General features: G+C 32.5%; 3 protein-coding genes and 2 pseudogenes across 4 annotated transcripts; 4 read left to right on the top strand and 1 right to left on the bottom strand.

Moving 5' to 3' along the window:
- Window positions 1-4593: 4593 nt before the first annotated feature.
- LOC149513681 (beta-fructofuranosidase, cell wall isozyme pseudogene) lies at window positions 4594-5472 on the top strand (annotated as a pseudogene).
- Window positions 5423-6308, top strand: LOC149513680 (beta-fructofuranosidase, insoluble isoenzyme CWINV1-like). The gene is made up of 4 exons (XM_089748086.1): window positions 5423-5611; window positions 5860-6018; window positions 6109-6246; window positions 6303-6308. Exons 1-4 carry the CDS (start codon window positions 5423-5425, stop codon window positions 6306-6308), a joined length of 492 nt encoding a protein of 163 aa, XP_089604212.1.
- On the top strand, window positions 5624-7367 carry LOC111300412 (beta-fructofuranosidase, insoluble isoenzyme CWINV3-like). 2 transcript variants are annotated; one of them, XM_089747266.1, is made up of 4 exons: window positions 5624-6018; window positions 6113-6348; window positions 6425-6515; window positions 6678-7366. In XM_089747266.1, the coding sequence occupies exons 2-4, from the start codon at window positions 6308-6310 to the stop codon at window positions 6888-6890; spliced, it is 345 nt and encodes a 114-aa protein (XP_089603392.1). In that variant the 5' UTR covers window positions 5624-6018; window positions 6113-6307; the 3' UTR covers window positions 6891-7366. The 2 variants fall into 2 exon arrangements, with proteins under 2 accessions (XP_089603392.1, XP_089603393.1); XM_089747267.1 differs by having other exon boundaries at window positions 5860-6018; window positions 6109-6348; window positions 6678-7367.
- A 1001-nt stretch (window positions 7368-8368) lies between these two features.
- LOC111299263 (ADP/ATP translocase At5g56450-like) lies at window positions 8369-12565 on the top strand. Its single transcript, XM_022894351.2, has 2 exons — window positions 8369-8971; window positions 11627-12565. The coding sequence occupies exons 1-2, from the start codon at window positions 8630-8632 to the stop codon at window positions 12257-12259; spliced, it is 975 nt and encodes a 324-aa protein (XP_022750086.1). The 5' UTR covers window positions 8369-8629; the 3' UTR covers window positions 12260-12565.
- Window positions 12566-14782: 2217 nt separating this feature from the next.
- Window positions 14783-15625, bottom strand: LOC111300411 (glutaredoxin-C6 pseudogene; annotated as a pseudogene).
- Between the last annotated feature and the right edge of the window lie 1073 nt (window positions 15626-16698).

Here is a 16698-nt window from a genome sequence, read left to right as displayed (position 1 = left end):
ATCCGTGATTTTTTATTTTTGCATTTGATTTATCTTTAATTTTTTTGTATTGTTAAATGAGGTGATAAGATAATAGTGATAATAAATAAAATAAAATTGATAAATATTCTGTCATGAATAGGGGTTTGACGAATTATAGTTGGGTTTAATTTCCATAGGATAAAATTGATGATTTTATGATAATACCAAACTCCTGTCAGTGATGGACTTAAAGTTAATTAGAAACTCTTTTGATTATACCTTATAAATGCAATCTAAAATTAGACAGAAGGCATACAGAGAGGAGAGATTAGAGACAATATACAGAAAGTCAAAGAAAACAATACATAAAAATAGCCAACAAGTTTAGAGCTTTCTAGGAATTTTTTTTTTACATTTTTTAAAAATTTTCTAGAAAATTTTTAAATTTTAGTGAATTTTTTAGCGATATTTATCTTTTTTAGCAAAAGTCAAATGATTTTTTTCAGTTTTCGGTGTAACATTCAACCAAAATTTTGGGTTTCTATAGAGAAAGGGAGAGAAAAAGAAAAAATATAGAGAGCAGAGGTGAAGTCTAAACCGAAAAAGTGAATTTTGGCTTTTATAACCAATCAAAATGGCATCGTTTTGAGGGTTAAACGACCTCAGGACCTACACATTTCCATTCGGGAGACTTGACCCAAGCACTCGACCTATCGTCAACCCATGGACCCATCCTTGGCTCAAGTTAAGCTAAGCCACGAATCGCACTATCTAAACCGTTTCCCCTACCTGAAGTCAAGTTGCGCCACACCCACTGAAGTTGAGTCATTTTTATTTTTTTGGTTATTTATTTATTCATTTATTTTATTTTATTTATTTTAAAGTTTTATGGCATAATTAAATTTTAGGAAAAATAAAAAACATAAAATAGAATAAAATGTTTTTTTAGAATAAATAATAATTATTCAATTATAGAATTTTTAAAAATTTCAAGTGATAAATTTTTATAAAAATTTTTATTTTAGATAAAAAAACCAATTGATCCCCTTTTAAGGAGATCAATCCTGTCCAGTAGGGTGGTTGTTTCTTATTTTACACTATACTCACGAATTTGATCATATCTTAAGTTATACAAATCCAAATTAAAACCATTTAAAGATTTAGAAACTAAACTTAAAAGGCTTTCTATCCATATAAAATTCATCACTTAATTCATTGTATACAAATTATAGTGAATTTTTAAAACTACCTCTTGTGTAGTTTTTAAACAATTGCAAAGTGTAGTAAAAATTCAAAATCTTTTCTTAAAAAATTTGGATTTTGATTTTATTTGATCCATTAAAAAGTAGACTCAAAGAGCTTTTCAACCATATAAATTTCAAATATTAAAGTTTTGTGAATTAATATAGAAAAATAAAATAAGTTCAATATTGAAAAACTTTATTCTTGTAAAACAACTTTCTTAAGTTAATTTATTTCTCAAAATTAATATTATCAAATTTGTATTAAGTCCAAAATGAATAAGTTCATTTTAAAAATAATATTTGGACTTCCATTTAAGCTTAAATATATAATGTTTAAATATAGTTTTGATTCAAGAAATAAAAAAAAAAACATAAAGAAAGATTTGTTTAAACTTTGAAAAATATATTATTTATTTAGTACCAAAATATAAAACTTAAAAACATGTACTAAATAAATCTTTTTCAAAATCTTGATCAAGCTTATTTAGCTTAATATTTTTGTCATTTCAAAATAAAGATCAATTTAATGCTAACGCAAACAAAAATGATAAATAATTTAAGACCAAGCAAACAAAAATTAGGATAATTTAAAATTAATTAATGACCTGACTCTCATATTTCCTCGTGGAATCGTCAAACTATCATAACGTATAGATCTGTAAACTTATAACTAGACACAACCTAAGGAGTTCTCATCAATCTTTTATTAAAGTGTGATTAGCTACCTAATTAATCTATTCGTTTGAAGAGTTCCTAAGCTTGATTAAAGATCTCTAAAGAATAGGTTCTAACATTCTAAATAGAATTAGGTTTGAAAGTTCGATTCTATATAGAGAAGGTTATAGCACACCTACAATATCCATCCTAAAATATAGTACCATTTAATTTTAAATTATCTTAAAGGTTTATAATTCTAATGGTCTTAAATTTTAGTATTTAAATATTAAAAACAATTCTTAAGATTTCTCTATCAATCTGATAGAATTCTTAAAAATACTTTATCACTTCGAGAGTATTCAAAAATACCATTTATTTTCTTGAAGAGGCTTTATTGTTGAAAAATTTAATCACATTTTTTAGTAAATTTGCTTTATTGAAAATATATATTTAATTCTTCCACCATTCGGGCCAAAATTATAAATTTTTTCTCACCTAAAAATATCTTAAATAATCATACATTTGTGATTTCTATGAATTTCATCCTCAAAATTTATTTTTTATTTTACAATTTTTATTTCTAAATTTTTTATCATTTGGGCCTTATTTAAAAAAAAAATTTTCACCTGAAAATCTCATAGAAGTTCAGCCATTTATGATTTTTTTTGAGATTTTATCTTTAGACAATTATCAAATATTTTTTACACAAATTTTTTTAATTTTTATTTTAATTTAGAAAATAATACAATTCCTTTCATTAAAATTTTACCTAAATTATTCTACAATTTGGATTAAATTTAAATAAATTCCTCACCTATATATTTTTTTAAAAATTTATCATTTAAAATTTTTAAGAATATCATCATGGATTAATTGTTATTTCATTTCCAAGAATTTTATTAAATTTTTTTAAATTTTTTTTAAAAATTAAAAATAAATATTATTTATTGTTGTTGAAATTTTACTTAATTTTTCCTCAATTTTGGTTAAATTTAGAAAAAAAAAATTTTCAACTAAAAATTTTTTAGAAATTAACTATTTGTAATTTTTAAAAATTTCATCATTGTGTAATTATTATTTATTCTCAAAATTTTATTAAAGCTTCATTTTATATTTTATATTTTTATTTGTTCTGATTTTTTCTAAAAATTTAATCATACAAAATATTTTAAAAATAAATAAAAAATAAAAATAAAATAAATAAATAAATAAACCAACCATTAAAAAAACATAACATTAAAAGAATATACCACAAAGAGATCTGCTCAGCTTGGCAGCTTAGGGAGTGCAGCTGTAGGCACAAGGGAGCAGCTGACACGGTTCAAATCATTACTCAGCTTCAACAGCAGCTCAAAAAGACCGAGTAGCAGGTCAAAACGCTGCATATCGGGTCGGATATTTAGGTGACTCACGGATCCTGAAGGTTTAAGGGCTCAAAATGGCGTCATTTTTAATGACTTTAAAAGCTAAAATTTCTCTTTTTTTTCCAGCTTTCAACTCTTCAGTCTCTCTCTCTACCCCTCCCATTCTTTGTTTCTCTCTCCTAATTGAAGGTTACGCCGGTTCTACAAAAAAAAAAAAAAGGTTGAAATCTGGGTTTTAAGATGAGTATCTCACTTGAAAGTTGGTTGGAATCTACATTGGTCGTCGAAGGGTTGCTAGGGTTCCTCCAAAATCCAGGGTTGATGCTGAATTTTGGAAACTTGGTCGAAATCCCACTGAAAAAATCAAATTTCGTCGGAAAATTTCATCGAAAATTGAAAATTTTTCAAAAAAATAATCCAAAAAATTTTCAATGACACCCTCTTGATAAATTCTGACTTCTTAAATCTATATCTCTATAAATTTCCCTTCAAAACAACCTTAAAATCCCACAGACTTAAAATCAAAATTCTATCTGGAATTTACGAATTTGCTTGACTTTTCTACTATTGTGTTTTCCATTCTCTAGTTTCTTCTCTACTCTATTGGTACGTAATTTTGTGATTTCTATTTATAGGTAACATTTAAGAGAGTTTCTTATCAACTACGATTCGATCTTCAACAAGATTTTTTTGTTATCATAAAAAAATATATAAGATTTATCCTTTATAGATTAAATCGCATTCTAATTATGATAATACCCATCCTTCTTACGGCAAAACATTTTTTTATCTTTTTTTATTAAATTAAAAAGATAAATAAACTATAAATAAAACAAAAATAAATTTTAAACTCCGGACTAAATGAGAGTCTAAAATTTTCAAGTGAACAAGTTGCATTAATAAGAGTATTAAATTCATTAAAAGTTGTCTCTATCAGTACAGAAGGTTCGTAGCAGCCGGGATTCTGTCCATTTTCAATTTTGAAATTTGAGTTGACCCTGCAATAGACCAGTAAAAAAGGGGGAGAAAAGAACAAGAAGATGGTTCAATCTCAAAAACTTTCTTCTGTTTTTAGCATCTTTATAGGAAGTGTATAGGTACCAATACCATTGAACCATTGATGATTGACTTGAAGCTAAGAGTTAGAATGGAGATATTTGTATTTTGGGTCATTGGCTTCTGCTTTTTGTTATTTGGTAATCGAGTTCAATCCCATGGAGATGACACAAAGCTTCAATCTGCTTCGATGGAGCAGCCTTACAGGACTGCTTACCACTTCCAGCCTCCCAAAAACTGGATGAATGGTTTGTTTTCACATACTTGTTTTGTTTCCATACAGACTGTATTTACAGCATAATTACATTGAAGTGGCTTCATCCCTTAGTTCGATAGAGTTGACTTTTTTTTGTGTCTTTTGACATGTAATCTTCAAATGGGCATTTATGGCAATGCAGATCCTAATGGTAAGCCATTCTTTTTCTTCTTGTTAGGCCGTTCATATGTTATTTTCTAAAACTGATCCATCTATCACAGGTCCAATGTACTACAGGGGAATTTACCATTTGTTCTATCAATACAATCCATATTCTGCAGTGTGGGGTAATATATTATGGGCTCATTCAATATCATATGATCTTGTCAATTGGATTCATCTTGATCTTTCACTTTCTCCGGAGGATCCTTTTGATATCAATGGTTGCTGGTCAGGCTCAACCACATTCCTTTCCAGGGAAAAACCTGTCATTTTATACACCGGAAGTGATACCATGAATCGCCAAGTTCAAAATTTGGCTGAGCCAAAGAACCTCTCTGATCCTTTCCTAAGGGAGTGGGTAAAATCATCTCATAATCCGCTAATGATCCCTGTTGATGGTATTGATTCACAGAACTTCAGGGATCCAACAACTGCTTGGCAAGGTCATGATGGATTATGGAGAGTCTTAGTTGGAAACCAGATGAATGGCCATGGAAGGGCACTTCTGTATCAAAGTCAAGATTTTGTTACATGGACTAGGAGTAAAGATCCCCTTCACTCGTCGACAAGAACTGGCATGTGGGAATGTCCTGATTTCTATCCAGTAGCCATTAATGGCAATTATGGACTTTGACACCTCTTCACTGGAAAGGCTCACAAAACATGTGCTTAAGGCAAGCTTCAACGGCCACGATTACTACATACTAGGAAATTACACGCCCATGACAGATAACTTTTCAGTTGACACTGATTTCATGGACAGTGGTTCAGATTTACGATATGATTATGGTAATTTTTATGCTTCTAAGACATTTTTCGACGGTGCTAAGAAGAGGCGGATCTTGTGGGGCTGGATACAAGAGTCTGAGAATACAACAGATGACATCAAGAAAGGTTGGTCTGGTCTTCAGGTAAAATAACCTTTAATCCTAGTATTTTGTTGTATCAGCTGATACAGTCAAAAAGACAGTTTGCAACATAAATATGATCAAAAGGACACTCTGATTTGGTACTAGCATTATTACAAAGAACAGATAAGAGTGACACTGATGTTAAATCTGCATTCCTGCTAAAATTATTTCTTTTACAAAATCATGAACATTGGTGTTGCAATTTGGTTAGTTTGAAGCTTGTAACAAAACTGGTGTTTTATTTTTAGTCGATTCCTAGAAGCATTCTGCTCAGCAAAACTGGTAAGCAATTAATTCAGCGGCCAGTGGAAGAGATTGAGAAGCTGCATGCGAAAAATGTGAGCTTCAAGAACAAGGAACTTAAGGGTGGATCTGTACTTGAAGTCTCAGGCATTACAGCTTCACAGGTGTTTACTTTATTTCTCAACTGTGCTTAAAGCTTAAGAATCATTTACAGGTGAAACAATAAGTAATTATACTCCTTCATATTACTAAAGGCAGATGTAGAAGTTTCATTCGATTTGTCCAACTTAAAGGAGGCTGAATTAATGGATCCAAGTTGGGTTGATCCTCAACTGCTCTGTAGTAAAAAGAACGCATCTTATAGAGGCAGTGTTGGACCATTTGGAATATTGGTTTTGGCTTCCAAAGACTTGACAGAGCAAACCGCAGTCTTCTTTCACATCTTTAGAAGTAATGACAAAGTATGTTGTGCTCATGTGTAGTGATCAGAGCAGGTTAGTTCCTGGCCAAGATTCTTTCCATTTTGAGTTGCTTATGTTCCTCCTAGACTGAAATTACAACTCTTAACAGATCATCTTTAAGGGAAGGACCCAACAAAGCCACCTATGGAGCTTTCATTGACATAGACCATCTTTATGAAATGATTTCTCTTAGAAGTCTGGTATGCTATCTGCTAAGCAGTTCACTCCTGCTATCTGCCACATTTGATTCATGTTTGAAAAGTAAAAATTTGTTCCTACATTTACAACATTTCAAAGTTTTCAAGAAGATAGCTTCTTGAAATTATGTTCTCTAGCCTGATACCTTGGAATTCAAATTGCAGATGGATCATTCTATTGTTGAGAGCTTTGGTGGGGAAGGAAGAGCTTGCATCACTGCCAGAGTCTATACCAAGCAGGTCATTCATAACCAAACCTACTTATATGCATTCAACAATGGTACTCTTGATGTCACTATTTCAACCCTCAATGCTTGGAGTACGAAGAAAGCTCAAATAGTTTCTGCCACAAAAAGACGAAAGCCACATCTCAACTGAAACAAAATAGACAAATGCAACCACATTCTTCTTCAGTCACCCTTTCACTAAATAGTAGCTTATGGATGAAGGTGTTGATTCCTTGATGGTGAAACCTTTGAATCATTTCTTTTTTTCTACCTTTTTCTGCAGAATTTTCTAGTTATTGTGGGTATCAGTTGCCAATAAGAAGCCAAAGACTATATTCTCTTCCAATAGCATAGCAGCCCCAAGAAGGCACTATCAGCTGAATATTTTCCACCAATTTACGTAGTACTCTCTGAGAGAAGCTATCCATGCTTCCCACTAGCTTTCCCTTTCACACTGTTGTTAATGCTTTTGCTTTTGCAATTGTACAAAGCATCTTGGCCTTATGCTCCCGTAGGCCGTACCACCTGCCTAACATTGCCCACAGATTTGGTGCCATAGAATTTTAACTCTAAAAAAACAATCTTTGTGATGTTACATTGTTAACCAGCTTCTAATCTTTGTTCACTTTCTAAAATAACGTGACAACATGCATCCACGCCTATTCGTTTATTTATTATTCTCTTAAACTAAAATATCTATAACGTTATGTTTAAATAAATATTAATAAAAAATAAAAATTTTAAAAGAAAAAAAAATATATGTAACCCTTGCTTTGGATAATTGAAATTAATAAAAGAAATAAAATAATTTTAACAACTATTATTTGAATAAAGAATGAAAAAAAATGATTCATTAAAATAATTTTTTTAAATTATAATTTTTTGTTGTTTGTGATTTTAGAACATTTTTAGATTATAATATATTTACTATTTTGTTTAATCTCACAATTACTATTATATCAATAATTTTTAATCAAATGAAATAAAAAAAAAATTTTATAAATATGCATTGATAAATTTTGAACTAATCTGACATCTCATAATCTAAAAAATATATCTATTTATATTCAACAATTTATCAAAATTAAATTATCAAAAAATTATAAAAAAATTTTATATTTAAAGATATATATGAAACTTACTTTAAAAAAATAATTTTTAAAAAAATTACAAAATGATTGTGATCTATTTAATTTTTTTATTTTGATTTTTATTATTAATAAAAATATAAACATAATAATCTTATTATAAACAAAATTTTCAACTTTTTTTCCCTAATTTTTCCTTCAAATTGAAGTATTAAAACAATTAAATTTATAAAAAAATCAAAAATTATTTAATTTTTATTTTTTAAAAATTAAATATTTATCTAATCAAGAGAATAGAGGATTTTATTTCTTTTACTTTTCTTTACTTTTCTTCTTCTCTCATCATCGAAACACACTGTAAATCTTACCTTTTTGTGCAGTTAAAAAGCATCATAAAAATAAATATGCTGATTAGATCATAATAAGATGATTAAGTAAACACTTGGCAAAAGATAAATGGCCTTACCATAATTATGAGAATCTTAATCTCAATTACCAAAACTGAGAAACATAAAAACCAAAGGTTTCCCTCTGATCAAACAACCATATTGGGAAATAAGAAATTTCGTTATTGTCCATTTTGGGGGACATTGATTGGAAGAGGAAGAACATTCGCAAAGTTAAACCCTCCAAAGATAGCAGCCAGGAGAAAAGCATAAAAAAACAGAGCAACTAATATGATCCCTTTAATAGGCAAAGGTTCAATCTTTTTAGCCGATAATTGTCTTCCCAGCATTTTTATACACTAGAAGAAAAAGGGTTTTTTTTTTCTAAAAAAAAAAGGTTTTGGGTCTTTGAAGTTATGAGCAAAGAAGAAGATGATGAATTAGAAAACAGGGAAGGGTTAAAACCATCGTCAGGGCCGTACAAATGGCTGGTGAGCTTCCATCGTGATCTGATGGCGGGAGCGGTGATGGGTGGTATGGTGCACACGATCGTGGCACCGATTGAGAGGGCAAAGTTGTTGCTTCAAACCCAAGAGAGCAATTTGGCTATTGTAGCCGGTGGGAGAAGGAGATTCGAAGGGATGCTTGATTGTATCTTCCGTACAGTTAGAGAAGAAGGCATTCTTTCTTTATGGAGAGGCAATGGGAGTAGTGTTCTCAGATATTACCCTTCTGTTGCTCTTAATTTCTCCCTCAAGGTAATAAATTTGTCATCTTTTCCCCTTTTCTTCTTGGTTTTTGTCATGGAGTGAAATGAAAAAGTGTGGTTTTTGTCTTGGTTTCTTCTTGGTTCCTTCTTGGTTCTTGCTCTTAATTTCCCCCTCAAGGCAATGGGATGACATGTTTATTTTAGTCTTCGGAGATGTTATTTGGGGAAGGGTTGTTGTAAGTTCGGAGTTTTGGGAGGGGATATTTTGTGCATATGAAATGAATGATAAAATGTTTCTTGGAGATGATGTGATGTTATGCTTATTACATAGTAGGTTGAGATCCTAATTTATGTACTTTCTTTGATTTTCTTTGTTTGAATGCAATTAATGTGGTCATGATACAAAGAGTTCTTCTATTGCAATTAATCGGAGTTTAGGGAAAGAGACCTTATCACTTGCTATATGTCCAATTGCTATTATAGTTCCCAAGTCGATATTTTTTGATAATGACTCCTAAGGTCAATCTTGTTCATGGATGGAGTTGAGAACTTAAGAAACCTATCACCTTTGATAATATTCTAATCTCCAATATGATTTTCTTTTAGCCTTCTCGCTAGATAACGGACCAAAATGGAATGTTCCGGTTCTTTTCCTTTTTTCATAATATCTTGTCCTTGGGAAAGGTCTTCGTTTGAGTTTTCTTCATAAGTCTCTGGTGAGTTTGTGAAAAATGCTTGTCTATACCCTTTTTTCTTCTTTTGGCATATAGTATATAACTGTTTTATGTAGATGTAGCATTTACTGCCGTCTGCGAGTCCAGTCTTGTAGTGGTTCTTTAGGGCACCAGTTCAAGTGTAGCCTGCAAGGAAACTGCAAATCCTGTGCTTGGATAAACTTATTGGTTATTTTATTTCCATGTAGAACTTTTGATAGTCTCATTCCTATTTCTCAATCTTATCCCATCTGTCTGGTGCTTTGTTGCTATTGTCAAATGGTTAATAGTTTCCCTGAAGATGAGGCTTTTTGTTCTCTTTTTTTTTTTCTTGTTTTTGGTATGTAAGGATTATAAGCATGGCTTAGATGAGAATGCCATTCTAGATGTCTGTATATATAATGGAAGATACAATTTAGAATCCAAGTATAAGAGAAAAGACAGGATACGTACCCATTGAGGACAAAATAAGGCCATCTCATGTAATGTGCCATTTAAAGAGGAGAAATACAAATGTTATATAAGATGTAATTTGTTGGAGGATTACTGAGTTCTCAACAGAGATAGATAAAGACTAAAGAGGACTTGGTTGGAAACTGTAAAAGAAAACCTCGCTCATTGAGTTTGCAAAGGATGCATTCAATAATAGAGCAGAATGATGCAATATATATCCATATAGCCAACTTTACCCTATGGAAAAGATATAGTTTGTCATGTTAGAGTTCTTTTTGTGAGTTCTAATAACAACTAAGTTATGCATGGTTGAGAATGGTTTAAGTTGCTAGCACCCTTTCATGGAATAGCATAAATTACTAGAATCACTATTTTGTCAGAAAATGGATGGAATATTATTTCAGGGGCTCTGCAGAGTATCAGGAAAAAATATGTGGGATATAATTTGCCTTTATACCTGGTAGAGGCAATGGAGGGTTGCCCTTCAGGTCCATGGCAGATGGAGAGGGTATAAACCAGCAAGTTTAGTTTAGCACAAGGAGCCTTATTACAGAATTTTCAGCTGCTCTTAATATGGTGGTAGTTCAGTGTTTTGGCTTGTCAAATCATATAGGAGTATATAATAAAAGCATGTGACTGAAATCTCAATCAGTTTGAAGATGTAAAACTTTCTGAACTTTAAAGTCATCTTTTTTTCATGAATGCTCCTATTCCACCTAGAAAGACGTACATGTTAGCAGTAACCTGGAGATATTTCAACTGAAACTTATCTATTTGCATTTTTGTGGATACTGTTAAAAGAACAAGTGATATGCTATTGATTATAACGTAGCAGGAATAACATTTAAAAGTTGCCATTAAATTAAAATATAAGCTGAAATTGTTTTTTTCTATGTGTATGTACATGCGCACACATAGTTTGCCTATTTTTTTCCTTTTTTTTTTTTTTATGAAGAGCATTAACCAAGTATGTTGGAATGATAGGACAGAAAAGCCGAGTTATTAAATTCATGGCCCTAATTGGTGGGATGACAACTACAGTTGGAAGAAATAACTATAGTGTTAGAGGATTAGGAATAGGTCAGATGAATATGCCCAACATATTGCCTATTTACCGTGTGTAAAAGTTAAAAGTATTCACTTGATAAATGCAGTTGACACAAGTTGGTGAGAGCACAATTGAATTCAGATAAAATTTCACTTAATGTCAAGCAACCTTCTAAGTTACCAAGGGGATAACCCAAATGTTAAAACTTGACATTTAAAATTAAACAAGTAGATACCAGGTTTGAATCTTGGGGATGAAAGATGTAGGATTTATGAGATGGGAGAGAGTTTCTTGGCCTTTATGTAGCTCTAGGCCTAATGAGTCTCTTTATGTACAAAAAAAAGAAAAACAGAACAAAGAAAACAGCCTTCAAAACCAGTGCTCACAAATTTTTAAAAAAAAATTGTTTAGTATTTTAATAGAAATCTGAGTAAATTTACAACATCTCCGTGTGGTTATCTTTTTAATTACTTTGCATCTCATTATGCAGGATTTGTATAGAAACATATTAAGAAACAGCTATTCTCAAGATGGTCATGTATTCTCTGGAGCATCTGCCAACTTTATTGCCGGGGCTGCAGCTGGGTGCACAACATTGATCTTAATCTACCCACTTGACATTGCTCACACCCGCCTTGCTGCCGACATTGGGAGAAATGATGTTCGACAATTTCGAGGTATATACCATTTCTTGAGTACCATACGCAAAAAAGATGGAATTCCGGGAATTTACAGGGGTCTTCCTGCCTCTCTACAAGGGATGATTGTTCATCGGGGTCTATATTTTGGAGGATTTGATACAATGAAGGAAATTTTGTCAGATGAATCCAAAACCGAATTGGCATTATGGAAGCGTTGGGTGGTGGCCCAGGCTGTGACAACATCAGCCGGATTGTTGTCATATCCATTAGATACGGTTCGAAGGCGGATGATGATGCAATCTGGCTTGGAACAACCAATGTACCATAGCACACTGGATTGCTGGAAGACGATTTATAGGACTGAGGGGATGACATCATTTTACCGTGGTGCTGTGTCTAATGTTTTTAGGAGCACTGGTGCTGCGGCCATATTGGTTTTGTATGATGAGGTCAAGAGGTTCATGAATTGGGGTGGATTGTAGTTGGAAGCATTTTTTGATAGTTTTCTTTTTGAACAAAAGGATTAGAGTAAATGAGATTCAGGATTACAACAGGAAAAACCTTGTAAAGCGCAATCGAGATTGATGCCCTCAATGCCATGGTATGTACTAGATGGCATTCATTTACCACATTTTGTTGCAAAAGCTTTGGCGATTCACATCTTGGTTTTCCTTGACGAATAAAAGAGCAAGTTCCTGCTCAATGTTGTGTTCGAGGTCATTATCAAATTTCTGTTCTTTTCTTTACAATTCTGTCTCTGGGAATGAGGATAAAATGGGTTCTGTGCAGTTGATTCTTTCATATCAACAATCCACGTTCAAGTGTCTGGTATTTACTTGTGGTTATCCAGGAGCCAAAACCACATGAGAATTTCCTTTCCTTGCTTCATTACTTGTTCCAATATATCTCAAGAAAGTCAATATTATGGTAACAAAATAATTTTCCCACGGATCTCATTCTAAAAGTAGTTTTCTTCTGTATGATGCTAGGGCCTAGGGGCAGAGACTGCAGCAAAAATAATAAGAGAAAAACAATAAGTCTTCACTTTTCCTTTGATCTCAGATTCAGTCTCCAGTTACTTTTTCTGCTAATTCCTGGCTCACCTGCAGTTCTTTCACCTATTGTCAAAGATTACTGCCCTGTTTTCTCTATAATCTCTCCTTCACTCTTATTTGTGCAGCCTTTGACGTGCTTGCACTAATGGATCATAATACCATATGACCTTTTAGACAGATAAGGACAAGACAACAATCATAATTTAATGCAAACAGTTGTAAGTGAACTAGTTGTATAAATTTCATATGCTGTTTTGTCGTGGAATATGCTTTGATCAAGGATTAGTACTTATGAGTAATTCAGTCGTGGTTTCTCTTCCTCCCTCTTGGCGTCCCAATGCGATGTAAGCTTGACTCTTAGCAACAGCGGGATGAAGAGGTGGGATTTAGCTATTGGTCAAAGATCTGGGGTAGGTCTTAACTGGAGGGGATTAAGAACCACAAACAATGGAGCCAAACGAAAATTGAAAAATAATTAAAATACATGCATACAAGTGGGAAATCCATAAGCCAAAGCAAAACTATGACTTCACCCATCTAGGAAAAAGGGCAGAAGAAAACAAAAGGTGATGAGCTACTGGTGAAGTACTTAAAATGCCTTTTTTTTTTTTTTTACAACTTTTAGACCTGAAAACCCTACCATGAAGGAACTTTTCAGTGGCGTACTTTAGTTGCCCATTTCTCATTACTTCCACTAAAAATATATCACCCAAAAAAAATATTACTTTCTATTTAACTTTTTTCATCCCACAATTTGCTTATTGTAGAGAATCAGAAAGAGATTCTTCTTACGTTAGGCTGTAAAGATTCTAGATGGGGTCCATTGATGGGGTAAATTCAACACAGCTGATGGCTGCCAGGTCTAAAATTCAGAATTAAAAATAAAGATCCCAATGGAACACCCACTCTTGAATTATGGTTGTGATTTGTGGATTGTTGTTTGATGGACAAGAAACCACGCGCTACAGAAAGGAACGTCGGGGGTTAGAGTTAGAGAGCACGAAAAAAATTGGTGATGAAATGAGGCTGTCAGGTTGTTGAACTGATGCTGTAATGCATCCTTGAATACTGTCTGATGGCTTGGTGACAATTTGGGGCCTTGTCTTTGCCTTCAATTTTAGGTGTTTTCCTTCGTCAGCTCTCCCTTCATTTGATCCTTTGCTTCACCCCCAATATATCATTGTACTAAAACTTACAGCTTCTCACTTCCTTTCCTTTCTTGTCCTTAGTTTAATTCACTTATTTTAGCACTCTTTGGGGAGGGAATCACAGCTCATTTTCAAGGGTTCTTGGGATCATCAAACCCTTTTTCTAACACCCATTGAAACTTCATCCAAGATCTACTTTAACGTAGAAAAAGAATAAGCTGTTTAGACTTTATATCTTGTTATAAGTGCAGTAAATTCAACTAGCAAGGTGGCTTCAACCCACACAAGAATAAAGATTTGTATGAAAGTTGAAAGTAATAAGAATTGTTGAACAATCACAATCCCAGAAAAAATATTGAACCACAAATTGTGGAATGAAATCTGTTCAGAATCAAACAGAAAGAGCCGTGTAAGAGTTCCAGAAATTTGAATCTTTCTCTTTTTTTTTTCTTAATAATTGGAAGAATTTGTCAGATTATGCTACAATGGCCACTTGGATTGGAGCTCGTCATTGTCAGTAAAAAAGCATCAGAAAAAATCTCTTCCTCTAGAAAACCCAGATCACATTACGAACCATTCTTTTTCATCTAGAACCTACCTGGAACAAATTTCAATGGCTTTGATTGCTCAATAATTGGAAGTGGACCCCAAATTAGGGCCCTATTCCACTTGTTGTTCATTGTCCTAACTCAGATCATACTTCAAACTCCCCTGACCAGAGCTCTTGAAACACCAAAGCTCAAACCCCCATAACTCTCACTTTACAAATCCAAGGAAAAAAAAAGAGAAAGAGGAAGAAAACTTTCAGACATACAATCTCATTCACTTGATTTCATTACTACAATTCGCTAAATACTAATATCTTCAACATGCTTGTTTTAAACATCAAAGCTAATAGGCAATGAAAAAAAAAGCAGAAGTTATCTGCCTGATTCTACGTTCATGGACTTGCAAAGAAGTTTCAATAAAGTAATAATAATAACAAGAAAAACCCCAGAATAGAGAAGCATTAAAATGGAAGCTTGATTACATGATTTTTAATGCTATAATAATCTGTATATCATACCCAGAGAGCGCCAACTTCGACCAGCTTTGGAACGAGGTGGCCACTGAGGTGAAGAGCCACGAGGGATTCAAGGCCGCCAACGCAGGTTCCACCAATGAACACAGAGGGGGCAGGATTCCGAGAGGAGAGGCTATCGTGACCCGGCGGTGGAGGGAGGGAAGTGATCTCATGGTCATCGAGTTCGATGACAGTAGGGTGAACCCCGATGGTGGCTAAGAGCTTTTTCATGACGTGACACATGCAACAGGACGATCGGCTGAAGATGATGACGGGGTGCTCCGATATCAGCCTCCTGATTCGCGTCTCCGTTGACTCCTCCTCGTCTATGGAGAGACCGCCGCTAATGGCACCCATGGGGGTGTTGTTGGAGGAAGAGGAAGAAGGTGGTGGTAGTGGTGTTAGATCAAACTGCACAACTTCAGTTGAGCAACTTCTTCGGCTTTGCATCGACAAAAGAAAAACAATGGATTGTGGAAACGTCGACGAGGAAAACAAGTGGGATGAGAGAGTTAAATATCGAAAGAGAGAGATAGGAGAAGAGAAGAGAAAAGAAAAGAAAGGGAGGCTTGGCTTGGGCTATGGTTGCTTACATCATAAAGTACTGTGTTACGTAGGTTCTCTTTATTAGTCGGGGTCATGGGAGTTTTGGGGGTGAAGAGAAAAAAAATAAAATAACAAAAGATTAGCTTAATTGTGTTTTATTATGTTTGTGAAAAGGTTAATTAATTGAATACGAATGCATTTGTTATTTTGTGATATATTTATTTAATTAATGAATTATTTAATGTTATTTTAAATTCATTGATAAATTTAATAAATAAATAAAAACAATTTTTTTTTTCAAATAAAAATTATGTTCAAATTATTTATAAACGTATCATATATGAACAAATTTTATTATATTATATATTTATTTAATGAATGAATTTTAAAATATTCATAAATATATAATAAATTTAATAAATAAATATAAATATATAATAATTAAACGTATTCATAAATTATTTATCAAATATTTTATTTATTTGTATTCGCATTTAATTCCTGGTATACATTTATGTCCATGTGAGTAATTGTAGGTGTTGGTATATTTACTAACAAATATTAGAAAGGGAATTGATTGGGGGTTGGATATTTTTGAAGATGACAATACTATCATTATTGTGAAAAAAACAAGTGGATTCTTGAGATAAGATTTTAACAGATTTCTCTTGTCCTAAAATGAGCCGACGAATCTTTGACTCAGCGACATGAGATTTCGACAATAATGAGAGTTGTCTTAAGTTTGAGGCGTAATCCTCTTCCTCGCCAAACTAAATTTTTTTAGATAATGAGATCTAAGATAGAGTAAAGCGGATTATTTTTTAGATTGATTAATATTTAAAAGAATATATTTATGTAATATATTTTTTAATTAAGTAAATAATAAGATAAAAGGTTTAAAAATAAATTAAAATTAAAAAAAAGATAAAATAAAATAAAAACTTACAAAAAATGAGGTGCCTATTATTTTAGGAAAGAAAACATGTTATACTAGCTGGTATGTAATAAGATCCTTATAGATTTGTTTATGTTGTTGTTAGGTTATGTCGTCATATTAAAAAAAAAAATATCGTGTAAAAAAGTGTAATTTCAATTGTTTTGAAGAAAGA

This window comes from Durio zibethinus, chromosome 18 (genome assembly GCF_047325235.1).
Source record: "Durio zibethinus cultivar Kanyao isolate XHJ-2024 chromosome 18, ASM4732523v1, whole genome shotgun sequence".
Classification (NCBI taxonomy): domain Eukaryota; kingdom Viridiplantae; phylum Streptophyta; class Magnoliopsida; order Malvales; family Malvaceae; genus Durio; species Durio zibethinus.
Note: the sequence above shows the minus strand (reverse complement) of the source record. Positions and strands in the feature narration are given on the sequence as shown.

What these genes read in the sequence shown, in the direction of transcription:
- LOC149513680 (XM_089748086.1), top strand. Translation starts at nt 5,423, where the DNA reads ATGACAGATAACTTTTCAGTTGACACTGATTTCATGGACAGTGGTTCA. An exon ending in AAGGTTGGTCTGGTCTTCAG is followed by an intron (nt 5,612 to 5,859) that starts GTAAAATAACCT and finishes TTTTATTTTTAG; the next exon opens with TCGATTCCTAGAAGCATTCT. An exon ending in CAGGCATTACAGCTTCACAG is followed by an intron (nt 6,019 to 6,108) that starts GTGTTTACTTTA and finishes ATATTACTAAAG; the next exon opens with GCAGATGTAGAAGTTTCATT.
- LOC111300412 (XM_089747267.1), top strand. Translation starts at nt 6,308, where the DNA reads ATGACAAAGTATGTTGTGCTCATGTGTAGTGATCAGAGCAG. An exon ending in ATGTGTAGTGATCAGAGCAG is followed by an intron (nt 6,349 to 6,424) that starts GTTAGTTCCTGG and finishes AACTCTTAACAG; the next exon opens with ATCATCTTTAAGGGAAGGAC. An exon ending in TGATTTCTCTTAGAAGTCTG is followed by an intron (nt 6,516 to 6,677) that starts GTATGCTATCTG and finishes TTCAAATTGCAG; the next exon opens with ATGGATCATTCTATTGTTGA.
- LOC111299263 (XM_022894351.2), top strand. Translation starts at nt 8,630, where the DNA reads ATGAGCAAAGAAGAAGATGATGAATTAGAAAACAGGGAAGGGTTAAAA. An exon ending in CTCTTAATTTCTCCCTCAAG is followed by an intron (nt 8,972 to 11,626) that starts GTAATAAATTTG and finishes CTCATTATGCAG; the next exon opens with GATTTGTATAGAAACATATT.